Consider the following 16,291-nt stretch of genomic DNA (forward strand, 5'->3'; position numbering starts at 1 on the left):
TCCACCAGTCTAATGTCCATTGCTTGTGTTTCTTGGCCCAAGCAAGTCGCTTTTTATTTTTGGTGTACTTTAGTAGTGGTTTATTTGCAGCAATTCAACCATGAAGGTCTGATTCACGCAGTCTCCTCTGAACAGTTGATGTTGTGTCTGTTACTTGAACTATGTGAAGCATTTATTTGGGCTGCAATCTGAGGTGCAGTTGATTCTAATGAACTTATCCTCTGCAGCTGAGGTAACTCTGGGTCTTCCTTTCCTGTGGCGGTCCTCATGAGAGCCAGTATCATTATTAGGGCTTGATGGTTTTTGCGACTGCACTTGAAGAAACTTTCAAATTTCTTGAAATGTTCTGGATTGACTGACCTTCATGTCTTAAAGTAATGATTGACTGTTGTTTCTCTTTGCTTATTCGAGCTGTTCTTGTCATAATATGGACATGGTCTTTTACCTAATAGGGCTATCTTCTGTATACCACCAATACCTTGTCACAACACAACTTATTCTCTCAAATGCATTAAGAAGGAAAGAAATTCAACAAATTAACTTGAAATGCATTTCAGGTGACTACCTCATGAAGCTGGCTGAGTGAATGCCAAGAGTGTGCAAAGCTGTCACCAAGGCAAAGGGTGGCTACTTTGAAGAATCTCAAATATAAAACATATTTTGATTTGTTTAACACTTTTTTTGGTTACTACATGATTCAATATGTGTTATTTCATCGTTTTGATGTCTTCACTATTATTCTACAATGTAGAAAATAGTCAAAATAAAGATAAACTCTGGAATGAGTTGGTGTGTCCAAACTTTCAGCATTCCAGATAACATGAGCTAATGGTTCTGTTCTTTGCCGTATCAGGGAGAGACGGTTCCCTTTTGGAGTGAGGGGGCCAGACACTGGTCTTTACAATGAGAACTGTTGACACAGCAGTAACTGTCTGCTATGTTTTATAGATATCTTTCATACAAATCTTAACCTTTGTGAACTGTTCCTAAGATCTGTGATTCGTCATGTAAGTTGAGAGGGGTGTATCTTGGCTATAAAAGATCTTTGTACTTTTCTGTTGGGACTTCTCAACGGGTCATTAGAAATAGTGAATTGTTGAAAGTCAAAGGGCTATTGCAAAGCTCTTATTAAAAAATATGTAGTTTAAGTGTAACTCTGACTGGTGTGTAGTTTGTAACTCTCCTCATATGGTAAAGCAGAAATATGCCACCACACTGTACATTCTATCATCTCAATTTCTAGGTGTAGTACAGGGTTATAGGCTGCCATAGATCAGAGACTAAAGGGTCCCAGTTGGAGGGGAAGTTGAGCAGGGCTGAATCACCCTCAGAGCAAGCCATCTATTCGTCATTAGGCTCTCGAGTGGCGCAGAGGTCTAAGGCACTGCATCTCAGTGCAAGAGGTGTCACCATAGTACCTGGTTTGAATCCAGGCTGTATCATATCTGGCTGTGATTGGGAGTCTAATAAGGCGGTGCACAATAGGCCCAGTGTCATCGGGGTTTGGACGGAGTAGGCCGTCATTGTAAATAGGAATTTGTTCTTAACTGACTTGCCTAGTTAAATAAAGGTTAAATTAGGGAAAGGGGGATACCTAGTCAGTTGTACGACTGAATGTATTCAACTGAATGTGTCTTCTGCATTTAACCCAACCCTTCTGAATCAGAGAGGTGCGGGGAGCTGCCTTAATCCACATTAATCAATCGTAATCATCATCATCATCGACTTTCAGAACCCTGACAAAGGCTGCCAGAGCATAACGCCTCCGTCTAGAGTGTTTTGAATCTATCTCGTCTTGCTGTGTAAACAGTACAGGCATCTTAACCCTTCCCACACAAGCCAGTGGGTTGGAGGTTATTTTTGAGGAGTTTTGCAATATGTTATTATATATATATACCATCTCTTCATAATCCCATGTCTCTCTCTCCCTCCCTCTCCCCCTCCCACTCCCTCCCTTCCTAGGCTACTATACAGTAAGTGAATGGAGGTGGATTAGCAACACTGCAGTGATGAGTCTGATCGAGAAGCCATGCTTGTATGAGACCATCAGCTAATCACAAAGAAGAAGAGAGACAGAGATTGAGAAAAGAGAGAGAGGAAGAGAAAGAAAAAGAAAGAGAGAAAGAGAAAGAAAAAGAAAGAAAGAAAGAGAGAGAGAGAGAGAGAGAGAAAGAGAAAGAAAAAGAAAGAGAGAAAGAGAAAGAAAAAGAAAGAAAGAAAGAAAGAAAAAGAGAGAGAGAAAGAGAGAGAGAAAGAGAGAGAGAGAAAGAGAAAGAAAAAGAAAGAGAGAGAAAGAGAGAGAGAGAAAGAAAAAGAAAGAGAGAGAAAGAGAGAGAGAGAAAGAGAGAAAGAGAGAAAGAGAGAAAGAGAAAGAGAGAGAGAGAGAGAGAGAGAGAGAGAGAGAGAGAGAGAGAGAGAGAGAGAGAGAGAGAGAGAGAGAGAGAGAGAGAGAGAGAGAGAGAAAGAAAGAAAGAGATAGATAGATAGATAGATAGACAGAGAGAGAGAGACCAAGAGAGAGTGATACAGAGAGAGAAAGACAAGAACTAGAAAAGAACCTGACACCCTCAGCAGACAGAGGGACAAATACATACCTGAAGGTGACAGCATTTCCTCCCTTGTATACCCCCCTAGACACAACTACGACAGCATAACCAACAAAAACGGGTCAAAACTTCTGCAGCTCTGTCGCACGCTGGGAATGTCGATAGTCAATGGTAGGCTTCAAGGGGACTCCTACGGTAGGTACACCTATAGCTCATCTCTTGGCAGTAGTACTGTAGACTACTTTATCGCTGACTTCAACCCAGAGTCTCTCAGAGCATTCATAGTCAGCCCACTGACACCCCTATCAGATCACAGCAAAATCACAGTCTACTTGAACAGACCAATACTCACTCATGAGGCATCAAAGCCAAAGGAACTGAGTAATATAAACAAATGCTATAGATGGAAAGAATGCAGTGTGGAAACCTACCAAAAAACAATTAGGCAACAACAAATTCAATCACTTTTAGACAACTTCCTGGACAAAACATACCACTGTAATAGTGAAGGTGTAAACTTGTCAGTAGAAAACCTAAACAGTATATTTGACCTCTCAGCTTCCCTATCAAATCAAAAAATGTCAAGCAGACAACCTAAGAAAATTAACAACAATGACAAATGGTTTGATGAAGAATGCAAAAACCTAAGAAAGAAATTGAGAACCCTATCCAACCAAGAGCATAGAGACCCAGAAACCCTGAGTCTACGCCTTCACTATGGTGAATCACTAAAACAATACAGAAATACACTACGGGAAAAGAAGGAACAGCAGGTCAGAAATCAGCTCAATGTAATTCAACAATCCATAGAATCTAACCACTTCTGGGAAAATTGGAAAACACTAAGCAAACAACAACATGAAGAGTTATCTATCCAAAACAGAGATGGGAAAACCACTTCTCCAATCTTTTTGGCTCTATAACAAAGAACAAAGAACAAAGAACAAAAACATATACAAGATCAAATACAAATCATAGAATCAACTATTAAAGACTACCAGAACCCACTGGATTCTCCAATTACATTGAATGAACTACAGGACAAAATACAAACCCTCCAACACAAAAAGCCCTGTGGTGTTGATGGTATCCTAAATGAAATTATAAAATATACAGACCACGAATTCCAATTGGCTATACTTAAACTCTATAACATCATTCTCAGCTCTGGAATCTTTCCCAATATTTGGAACCAAGGACGGATCACCCCAATCCACATAAGTGGAGACAAATTTGACCCCAATAACTACCGTGGGATATGCATCAACAGCAACTTTGGGAAAATCCTCTGCATGATCATTAATAGCAGACTCATACATTTCCTCAGTGAAAACAATGTACTGAGCAAATGTCAAATTGGCTTTTTACCAAATTACTGTACGATAGACCACGTATTCACCCTGCACACCCTAATTGACAAACAAACAAAACAAAACAAAGCAAAGCAAAGTCTTCTCATGCTTTGTTTGTCAGGTTTTGGCCAGGACTGTTCAGGTTTTGGTCACTAGATGTCCCCATTGCACCTTTTTTGTACCTTTTGTTTTTTCCTTGCTCTAATTATTGTTTGCACCTGTGTGTCGTTCCCTTGTTAGTATTTAAACCCTGTGTGTTCCTCAGTTCTTTGCTCAGTGTTTGTATGTTAGCACCCAGCCCCAGCATTGTTGTGAACATATTTCTCTTATTGGGTTTTCCAGAGGTTCTCTGGTTTAGTGCTTGTGTATTTTTGAGTAGTCTTTTGAGGTTTGTTTTTCCCTGCTGTTTTTTTACCACTTTGTGGAGTTTCTTTGTATTTTGGAGGATATCCATTTTGTGCCTCTTGGCTTTATTTTTGGACGTGGTGGATTTATATTCTTTGCCTGAAGATCTTGTCCTTTTATTAAACCACCATTTCTAGTACTGCTGAGTCTGCCTCATCTTCTGGGTTCTGCCGACTATTAGTGACTGTTTCTCTCACCGGGTCCTTGTTGATTTCAAAAAAGCTTTTGACTCAATTTGGCATTAGGGCCTGTTATACAAATTGATAAAGTGGTGTTGGGGGAAAAACATACAACATTATAAAATCCATGTACACAAATAACAAGTCTGTGGTTAAAATTGGCAAAAAACACACATTTCTTTCCACAGGGCCGTGGGGTGAGACAGGGCCGTGGGGTGAGACAGGGCCAGGGGGTGAGACAGGGCCGTGGGATGCAGCTTATCAATGAATTGGTGAGGGCACTAGAACAGTCTGCAGCACCGACCTCACCCTACTACAATCTGAAGTCAAATGTCTACTGTTTGCTGATGATCTGGTGCTTCTGTCACCAACCAAAGAGGGCCTACCGCAGAACCTAGATCTTCTGCACAGATTGTGCCAGACCGGGGCCCTGACAGTAAATCTCAATAAGACAATAATAATGGTGCTCCAAAAAAGGTCCAGTCTCCAGGACCACAAATACAAATTCCATCTAGACACCGTTGCCCTAGAGCACACAAAAAACTATACATACCTCGGCCTAAACATCAGCGCCACAGGTAACTTCCACAAAGCTGTGAACGATCTCAGAGACAAGGCAAGAAGGGCCTTCTATGCCATCAAAAGGAACATAAAATTTGACATAGAATTAGGATCTGGCCAAAAATACTTGAATCAGTTATTAAACCCATTGCCCTTTGTGGTTGTGAGGTCTGGGGTCTGCTCACCAACCAAGAATTGACAAAATGGGACAAACACCAAATTGATATTCTGCATGCAGAATTCTGCAAAAATATCCTGTGTACAACGTAAAACACCAAATAATGCATGCAGAGCAGAATTAGGCCAATACCTGCTCATTGTCAAAATCCAGAAAAGAGACGTTAAATTCTACAACCACCTAAAAGGAAGCGATTACCAAACCTTCCATAACAAATCCATCACCTACAGAGAGATGAACCTGGAGAAGAGTCCCCTAAGCAAGCTGGTCCTGGGACTCTGTTCACAAACACAAACAGACCCCACAGATCCCCAGGACAGCAACACAATTAGACCCAATCATGAGAAAACAAAAAGATAATTACTTGACACATTGGAAAGAATTAACAAAAAAACTAGAATGCAATTTGGCCCAAAACAGAGAGTACACAGTGGCAGAATACCTGACCACTGTGACTGACCCAAACTTAAGGAAAGCTTTGACTATGTACAGACTCAGTGAGCATAGCATTGCTATTGAGAAAGGCTGATCTGGTTCTCAAGAGAAGACAGGCTACGTGCACACTGTCCACAACATGAGGTGGAAACTGAGCTGCACTTCCTAACCTCCTGCCCAATGTATGACCACATTAGAGACACATATTTCCCTCAGATTACACAGATCCACAAAGAATTCCAAAACAAATCTAATTTTGATAAACTCCCATGTCTATTGGGTGAAATACCACTGTGTGCCATCACAGCAGCAATATTTGTGACCTGTTGCCACAAGAAAAGGGCAACCAGTGAAGAACAAACACCATTGTAAATACAACCCATATTTATGTTAATTTATTTTCCATTTTGTTCTTTAACTATTTGATATTTTGTGAGCTTAATTTTTACCGTACATTTTTATTTAAAAAAATCACTTTTGTTTATAATCTATTCCACTTGCTTTGGCAATGTAAACATATGTTTCCCATGCCAATAAAGCCTCTTAAATTTTATTTCAATTAATTTAAAGAGAAAAAAAGAAAGAATGAGAGAGAAATAAAGAGAGAGAAAAAGAGAGAGAGAAAGAGAGAGGGGGAGAGAGAGAAAAAGAGAGAGAGAAAGAGAGAGAGGGGGGAGAGAGAGAAAAAGAGAGAGAGAAAGAGAGAGAGAGGGGGAGAGAGAGGGGGAGAGAGAGAAAAAGAGAAAGAGAAAGAGAAAGAGAAAGAAAGAGAGAGAGAAAGAGAAAGAGAAAGAAAGAGAGAGAGAGAAAGAGAAAGAGAAAGTGAGAGAGAAAGAGAAAGAGAGAGAGATAAAGTGAGAGAGAAAGAGAAAGAGAAAGAGAAAGAGAGAGAGATAAAGTGAGAGAGCGAGAGAGAGAGAGAGAGAGAGAGAGAGAGAGAGAGAGAGAGAGAGAGAGAGAGAGAGAGAGAGAGAGAGAGAGAGAGAGAGAGAGAGAGAGAGAGAGAGAGAGAGAGAGAGAGAGAGAGAGAGAGAGAATAATAGAAACAGAGGGTGCATTAAAGGTAACTCACTTTGTTGGTCTCCCCACAGACTCCAGTTACCTACAAAGAAACAGAATGTTTTAAGATGAATTATGAAACATTCTGAATATGACAATATCTAAATAATTTCATGGGTTTTAGAACACTTTAATTGAACTGTTTGCACTGATGGTATGTGTGTCTTACTTACTGCATAGTATGCTGTGCTAAAGTAAGGGTACTTTTAGGTACAGACTGCCATGCATTGTTATTGGTAGGAAATGTTTTCATGCCAACAAGTAGGCTAGTTTGCTGAGGTCTCTGTTTGTCTGAGTGTGTGTGTTTGTGTGCGCACGCATGTGTGTGTGTAGGAAGACACAGTGGGGGCTGGCTGTCAGACAGCTAGAGTCCTCGTCCGTCCCGCTCCACTCATCCCCTCCCCCTCCCCCTCGTGGTGTCAGTCAGTAGACAAACACTCTGACTGACACCACCAGAAGCATTCTGATTGACACCAACAGAAACACTCAGACTGACCACCAGAAACACTGACTGACACCACCAGAAACACTGACTGACACCACCAGAAACACTGACTGACACCACCAGAAACACTGACTGACACCACCAGAAACATTGACTGACACCACCAGAAACACTGATTGACACCACCAGAAACATTGACTGACACCACCAGAAACACTGATTGACACCACCAGAAACACTGACTGACACCACCAGAAACATTGACTGACACCACCAGAAACATTGACTGACACCACCAGAAACACTGATTGACACCACCAGAAACACTGACTGACACAACCAGAAACATTGACTGACACCACCAGAAACACTGATTGACACCAACAAAAACACTGATTGACACCACCAGAAACACTCTGACTGACACCACCAGAAACACTAACTGGCATCACCAGAAACAATGACTGACACCACCAGAAACAATGACTGACACCACCAGAAATAATGACTGACACCACCAGAAGAGAAACATTGACTGACATCACCAGAAACAATGACTGACATCACCAGAAACAATGACTGACACCACCAGAAACAATGACTGACATCACCAGAAACAATGACTGACATCACCAGAAACAATTACTGACACCACCAGAAACACTGACTGACACCACCAGAAACATTGACTGACACCACCAGAAACAATGACTGACATCACCAGAAACATTGACTGACACCACCAGAACAGAAACATTGACTGACACCACCAGAAACATTGACGGACACCACCAGAACAGAAACATTGACTGACACCACCAGAAACATTGACTGACACCACCAGAAACACTGACTGACACCACCAGAAACACTGATTGACACCAACAAAAACACTGATTGACACCAACAGAAACACTCTGACTGACACCACCAGAAACACTCTGACTGACACCACCAGAAACACTGATTGACACCACCAGAAACACTGACTGACACCACCAGAAACACTGACTGACACCACCAGAAACACTGATTGACACCAACAAAAACACTGATTGACACCACCAGAAACACTCTGACTGACACCACCAGAAACACTAACTGACATCACCAGAAACAATGACTGACACCATCAGAAACAATGACTGACACCACCAGAAATAATGACTGACACCACCAGAATAGAAACATTGACCGACATCACCAGAAACAATGACTGACACCACCAGAAACATTGACTGACACCACCAGAAACATTGACTGACACCACCAGAAATACTGAATCCAGTAGAGATGCTTCTATATATTTAATACTCATATTGATGTTTCACTTTATCATTGTGGATACACCCAGATACACACACACACACACACACACACACACACACACACACACACACACACACACACACACACACACACACACACACACACACACACACACACACACACACACACACACACACACACACACACACACACACACACACACACACACACACACAAATATCTCTCACAGAACTGACAGGGCGATATCGAAGAGTTGACGCTCTTTGGTTAATCGCAAACACCTGTATCAGACAAGCCCAGTGATTGGTGGATAACTCACAGCACTGTGTCCCTGGGACAGGAAGTGGTCGCTCCGGGTCTTCCTGGTACGAGTCCTGGTTAGTTATCTGAAATACATCACACATAATATTTGCCTCAGTCGGTAGAGCATGGAGCTTGCAAAGCCAAAGGTCATGGATCCTGGGTCCTGCTGCGGCCACCCTTACGTGAATATATATGCATGCATGACTGTAAGTCGCTTTGGATAAAACGCCTCTACTGAATGGCATATATAATGGCATATGCAGTAAATATAACACACTGTATATCATTCAAAGTAATTTTACTGTGTAATAGAGGGTGAGCCATTACAGTTGAAGTTGGAAGTTTACATACACCTCAGCCAAATACAATTAAACTCAGTTTTTCACAATTCCTGACATTTAATCAGAGTAAAAATTCCCTGTTTTAGGTCAGTTAGGATCACCACTTTATTTTAAGAATGTGGAATGCCAGAATAATAGTAGAGAGAATGATTTATTTCAGCTTTTATTTCTTTCATCACATTCCCAGTGGGTCAGAAGTTTACATACACTCAATAAGTATTTGGTAGCATTGCCTTTAAATTGTTTAACTTGGGTCAAACGTTTCAGGTAGCCTTCCACAAGCTTCCCACAATAAGTTGGGTGAATTTTGGCCCATTCCTCCTGACAGAGCTGGTGTAACTGAGATAGGTTTGTAGGCCTCCTTGCTCGCACATGCTTTTGCAGTTCTGCCCACAAAATTTCTATAGGATTGAAGCCATTTTGCCACAACTTTGGAAGTATGCTTGGGGTCATTGTCCATTTGGAAGACCCATTTGCGACCAAGCTTAAGTTCCTGACTGATGTTTTGAGATGTTGCTTCAATATATCCACATAATTTTCCTGCCTCATGATGCCATCTATTTTGTGAAGTGCACCAGCCCCTCCTGCAGCAAAGCACCCCCACAACATGATGCTGCCACCACCGTGCTTCACGGTTGGGATGGTGTTCTTCGGCTTGCAAGCCTCCCACTTTTTCCTCCAAACATAATGATGGTCATTATGGCCAAACAGTTCTATTTTTGTTTCATCAGACCAGAGGACATTTCTCCAAAAAGAACGATCTTTGTCCCCATGTGCAGTTGCAAACCATAGTCTGGCTTTTTTTATGGCGGTTTTGGAGCAGTGGCTTCTTCCTTGCTGAGCGGCCTTTCAGGTTATGTCGATATAGGACTCATTTTACTGTGGATATTGATACTTTTGTACCTGTTTCCTCCAGCATCTTCACAAGGTCCTTTGCTGTTGTTCTGGGATTGATTTGCACTTTTCGCAACAAATAACGTTCATCTCTAGGAGACAGAACACGTCTCCTTCCTGATAGGTGTGACGGCTGCGTGGTCCCATGGTGTTTATACTTGCGTACTGTTGTTTGTACAGATGAACGTGGTACCTTCAGGCGTTTGGAAATTGCTCCCAAGGATGAACCAGACTTGTGGAGGTCTACAATATTTTTTTCTGAGGTCTTGGCTGATTTCTTTTGATTTTCCCATGATGTCAAGCAAAGAGGCACTGAGTTTGAAGGTAGGCCTTGAAATACAGCCACAGGTACACCTCCAATTGACTCAAATTATGTCAATTAGCCTATCAGAAGCTTCTAAAGCCATGACATAATTTTATGGAATTTTCCAAGATGTTTAAAGGCACAGTCAATTTAGTGCATGTAAACTTCTGACCCACTGGAATTGTGATACAGTGAATTATAAGTGAAATCTGTCTGTAAACAATTGTTGGAAAAATTACTTGTGTCATGCACAAAGTAGATGTCCTAACCGACTTGCCAAAACTATAGTTTGTTAAGAAGAAATTTGTGGAGTTGTTGAAAAATAGTTTAATGACTCCAACCTAAGTGTATGTAAACTTCCGACTTCAACTGTATATGTGTTTGACAACAGCTTACATCCTGGTCTCTCATGGCATTGAGTTGCTCCAGTTTTTTGGCCCAATAGCGTGCCTCTTCCTCAGGGATATCTGAAAACAAGAGCCCAACAAAAAATCACAGCTGACCCGCACACACACATGTAGGTCTATACCCTCGCACATGCACACACCACAGCAATTAACATTAAGCTTTCCAACAGGCGTTTTACTTGGATAACTTACATAATTGATAACGGCCGAGATGCCGGTGTTTGGAGGATATATTGGCACGGATGTTGTTAGGCCCGAGACAGCGGTTTAGACGGCATTATCACTTTTATACAACGGGTTACCAATATATTCAAATAATGTTTGAATATGCGAGATGGACGAGCCCCCGTTCAATGGTTCTAGCAGCGAAGAGGGCGAACAGGAGGATTCCGAGCCATCCACTTCTACCGATGATGACAGCTCTCTGGGTGGACAAGAACATTCGATCGCACCAGGCCTAGCCATACCTCCAAACAATGCCAGCAGGGACCCTACTATTTGGGTCCCGGACTCAGATTCGTCGCTCCACGTCCCCGATGACAGTGGTGCTGCTGCGGCTGCAGGATATCAATCCGAGGGCCTTTTTTCGGCCAAGCACACGCACTCGCTGAACCTGGTTCTCTCTAACGCAGCATTGTGTTGCTTCGAAGCGGCTGAGTTTTTAACACCATCCAAGAGATTTGTATCCGGATCTATACACGGCTGGGACGTGGTGGAAGAGAACGTAAAAGATGGACTCACAGTGAAATCCCTCAGCAGCACGAGATGGCAGAGCCGGGTGGAGGCTATGAAACACGTGCGTTACAAAATCTACCTCCAAGAGGCAGTGCATGTTTTTGCTGCCAGGAAGGCCATGCGAGTCAACTTGTCTTTGAAAAGGTAAGCGTTGATCATAAACTCGCATTAATTCTATCACCGAGTAATTTGTAAGATTACTCAATTATCTATCGCCTGTTTTCTCTGTAATTTTTAAACTTCAATAGAATACATCCTAATCTCTCTCTCGCTTTGATTATTTTATTTCAGGACCCTGGACAGCTACCGAGAGAAAACATCGCTGACTGCAATGCAGCACCACAGCAGAGGAAAGAGGCCACTCTAGGCGGTGACGAAATTAAGAAATGCTGAATCTGATGTTCGACAATCAAATTCGATATGTAAATAAACTAAATTCGTTAAGGCTGGGTCATTGACAGAAAGCTTATTTTAAACTGCTCCAGCGAAACGAGGCCCGCCATGCATTTATGAAAGCACTCCAAAACTCAAATGATCTCACTCTTTTTACAGTTCTACAGGAATATTAAATGATATGTTAAATATATTAAAGAAAAGTGTTATTTTTATTGTAGCAATTGTGTGGTCGTGCCATGTGGGATAACAAGTGTCATATTATCAGTAAGAAACAATTGTTCCTACTTTAGGTAGCTGGCTGCATAGTGATTGCAACATTGTAACTCTCCGATGCTGAGGTTAAAGTAAAATTCATTTTTTCCTGGCAAGGGACCTCCTATATCTGCACGCGCGCACAAGCATGTTTTATGGGGCCTTACTCATACAATTACATGTAGAATTGGAGCCTATTTCTTCCTATTTAAAAACGTGGTAGGCCTACATGTTTGACAAACACAATTATGATATCTATAGATGTCGGTATAGCCAAATCCTACAATACTGTCGCATACACTCCTTAAATACCCCCGTGTCTGGGAAGGGCTTGGTGTGTTTGTGTGTTTGGGCTCGAATTGAATGAGGGTATCCCAAACCCTTTGTTAAAGGAAAGGGCAGAAAGGACACCTATTGTTAGCTTTCTATTTCTATTTTGAAATAAATACACAAAGTATCCGGATTATATGAAGCGTTCTACAACAATGCTTAACTCCGTGATGCCTTATGGTAGAAACAAGTTTTAAAATGCACACGAAAGACGTGACTCGGATGCTTATGGGGATATATTGATTCCTCTCTAGGACATTCTGAAGCTAAGCTGTAGCCTATAATTTTCAAGGAGACAAACAAATTGACTTTGCTAATCTGTCCCTATTAATTGAGCTTTTCACTTTCTGAAAAGAGAAGAAGTTTGTTTAAACCCAGGCAGCTTTTAGGGAAGTGCTTCTGTTGTTGGGTTACGCAATGGAGGAATAGCCAGCAGTTGAAGCTTACAGTTTTCTGCTTCGGTAGAGCGTCTGTCTGGGTGGAAAAGTAACTTTTGAAAGTGCCATGCATAGATTCCTAAGGATGTCTAAGATTTTATTATTTGCAAACAGCTGTTGCAAACAAGACAGTGGTTTGACATTGGAGAAATATGGTAAGAATGTCTATTTCTCTGTCCATTCTTCCCTGAAACTTCTATTTCATTATCCACCTTTCTTTTGAGACTTTTTCAGCCAAACATTTTCTTTTGATTGCAATATGTTTTTCCCCAAATAATGCACACAGAAATATAAAAAACGAATTTAATAGAGACATTGGTGATTTTATCAATGTAATCAGATTTAAAATATTAGGCTATGTAATTGACATTGAACTGATTATATAGCCTACTAACCAGATGTGTTCAAAAAAAGTGTTTATTTTGTAGCATAGGCATGTGGATTGGGCTGCTATTATGTTCTGTTTCTCCAATTTTTAGGCCAAAACTATTGCCGATCCCCGCTGTACATAGTTTAGCGGGGATAAGAGGGCGGACGTTTTTTGTCTTGCCCAGGGAAGCAGAACGTCCAGGGCCGGCCCTGCCAGTCATTCAGTCTTTTCGTTCTGCATCTATGGGCGCGACCCAATCATTCGTTCTAAATGTTCCATGGACATACTGGCTGGCAACGTTCTTATCCCTTGCTTGCTAGCTAGCCAACTACGGCTAACCAACTAGCCAACTACGGTATAGTCACGTCCAAAAGTGCAGCCAGAATAACAGCAAAGTAGCTGCATTTGCATTTGTTTAAGCTGTTTTCTAGTGACATTTATTTGGATACATCCATAACAATGAGCTAATAAGGCGTTGTATTCACTAGCAACGAAACGGAAGCAAATGGGCCGAAACCGGGAGGGACTACCAGGTCTTGTCCAATGAGAAACACTTGTTTTCATTTTCCATTGCAAAATGTTTTGTTACGTTGTACACTAATGAATATAAGACCCTGGATAACTCAGCTAAAGATCAGAATGTAGGTTCAGGTGTGATTATGTTCACATTAAGATGCTTCTCTGGCATGACTGTGTATGTGGAGTGTGGACAGTGACACGTACAAATATGATTAGAGACATCTAAACTACTGTTTGCCCCTTTTAGAATCTGAGAGTGGAAGACTTACAGTCTCGTCTCTAACATGTACGCTCGATATTTCCGAATATTCCCAATACAAGTCAGAATGTTGAAGACACTTCATTTTGACTTACTTGACCTGTTGTCTGCTGATTTTGTCCTCGTGTCGAAAGTAATCTGAGGCAGAATATCCACAGGGAAGTATTATGAGCACCTCTTTCAATACGCTGGTTTGCATATGGTTCTGTCAGTTTGTATTTCCGTTTTGTATTTTCAATACTAACACAATTTGCACGCGACGTAAACATGTAAACATTTGCACAATATGTAGACAATGGCTGACCGTAGCCGAACCACAGACCCAACGTTGGCCACTTTTAATTTTCAGTAAAATACAAGCCCTTCCACCTGATTGCTAGGAAACGTTCATCGGTTGACAATGTTCAGTTAAATTGTTTACATATTATGCATCACATGCAATGGGTCAGGAGATTGAAAATACAAACTGGAACTCTAAGCCGACAGAGCCGTATACAGACCGGTGCTACAACAAGTCTGGTTAATAATAATATTTTCCTGTGGACATTTTATCTCCACTTCCTACCGTCAAAAGGACCAACAAGACGGACAACCAGTAAAGTGCATTTAAATATAATTTCATTCAACACTGGCTTGCAGAGACCCCTGCGTCTTTTTTAGGGCGATTTCTTTCAGACTGAACATCCATGTCTAGCGTATTAGACACATCTACTGTATTTTATCTACTGTATTTTATCTACTGTATTTTAACTACTCTATTTTAACTACTCTATTTTAACTACTGTATTTTAAGACGTTTTGGAGGAATAAATTAGGGTCAATGAAGTATAGTCATTATTTCATTCATTAAGTTGTGTTTGTTCATCCATCCGTTAAGAATTGTTTTGTTTATTAGTTTGTTAGTTATTTCATTGGTTCCCTCCCTCACTCACCCAGAGGCAGTTCAAAGCGTGTGTCCAGCAGCACCTGGTGTAAAGTGGGGTCTTTGGTTCCACAGATATCGTTGTCCGCCATGATAACCTGGGAGTCCAGGGTTAGCCACTTCCCCGGACCCTCCTACACAATAGAAATAGAACGCATGAACCTGGTACACCATTCATTATCATTGTTAGTTTGTTAGTTAGAACCCCATTGTAATACTGCATACTAAAACATTAGCCTGGTCCCAGATCTGTTCGTGCTGTCTTATCATCTCTTACAGTCATTGTCATGCAACTGACAACCAGTCTGTCACTGGATCTTTCAACAGAGACTCATTCAGTGAGTCATTCTGATTTTACATTCCACTCAGAGCTTCCATGGCTGATATAATTTATTATCACAAGGAGTTGCCTTGCCCCGGCTTAGGAAGTAAGTAGTACTATGCCAGTATGAGTTTTGGGGGTGTAGTGTACCTCGTTTGATTGGCGGATGCTGTGCAGGGGGATCCACACCGTGCCAACCATGGTGTCCCATATTAAGCCTTTATTCCACATCTCCACCGTCAGCCCCAGGTCCAGCCTGTTAATCTCACTAGAGAGACAGAGACAGAGAGAGACAGAGAGAGAGACAGAGAGAGGGAGAAAGAGAGAGACACAGAGAGAGAGTCAGAGACAGAGAGAGAAAGAGAGAAGACAGCACAGATACAATAGGGGAAAGACAGCAGGAGAGAGAATGGGGAAAAGAGATACACAGAGGAGTTTGTGTCAGGAAGAAAGGAATAAACTGAGTGGAAGGAGTGAGGGAGGGTTGGAGGGGGGGAGGAGGAGGAACTAGAGTAAACAGAGGCAGACCCAGAGTCAGACAAACGCCCAGGGTGGGACATACAAATGTGCTGTGTGATTGGGATTATTATATTTATATTATTATATTATTATATTATTATTATATTATCTCTCTCTAACACACACAGACACACACACACACACACAAATTACTTCTGGGTCTGACGGTAACAAATAGAAAATACGTCTCTATAAGAGAGAGTCTGGGAGGAATCTAACAAACAGCCTTTACAAGACAACAGGGAGTTATTAAACAGAGAGACGGGGGAGAGGTAGAGAGCGAGGGGTAGAGAGCGAGGGGAGAGAGGGGAAGAGAGAGATGGGGGAGTAGAGAGGGGGGGGGGGGGTGGGGGGGATTGGGAGACGGGATGAGAGAGGGGAGACGCCCACAAGCCTCACAAGACTAGTCTGAAGGTAGCCGGGTACCAGTTTAAAAAACGAATGGAAGTATATATGGAGATAGTTTAGCCTAAAATAAGGAGTTAAATACATATAAAAAATAAATAAGGATTTTTTTCCTGATCCTTCTTA

The 16,291-nt window shown here is 41.6% G+C and overlaps 1 protein-coding gene across 1 annotated transcript in view; it reads right to left on the minus strand.

Annotated features, from left to right (window-relative positions):
* The window catches only part of LOC139550325 (protein unc-13 homolog A-like), a 112,506-nt gene that overhangs the window by 68,640 nt on the left and 27,575 nt on the right, over positions 1-16,291 (minus strand). Inside the window, exons 4-8 of the mRNA XM_071361154.1 lie at positions 15,392-15,509; positions 14,930-15,053; positions 10,689-10,759; positions 8,770-8,836; positions 6,729-6,758 (exon numbers count right to left, since the gene is read on the minus strand). Coding sequence (XP_071217255.1) covers positions 6,729-6,758; positions 8,770-8,836; positions 10,689-10,759; positions 14,930-15,053; positions 15,392-15,509 — 410 coding nt within the window. The remainder of the gene's footprint in view (positions 1-6,728; positions 6,759-8,769; positions 8,837-10,688; positions 10,760-14,929; positions 15,054-15,391; positions 15,510-16,291) is intronic.

Source organism: Salvelinus alpinus, chromosome 23, assembly GCF_045679555.1.
Source record: "Salvelinus alpinus chromosome 23, SLU_Salpinus.1, whole genome shotgun sequence".
Classification (NCBI taxonomy): domain Eukaryota; kingdom Metazoa; phylum Chordata; class Actinopteri; order Salmoniformes; family Salmonidae; genus Salvelinus; species Salvelinus alpinus.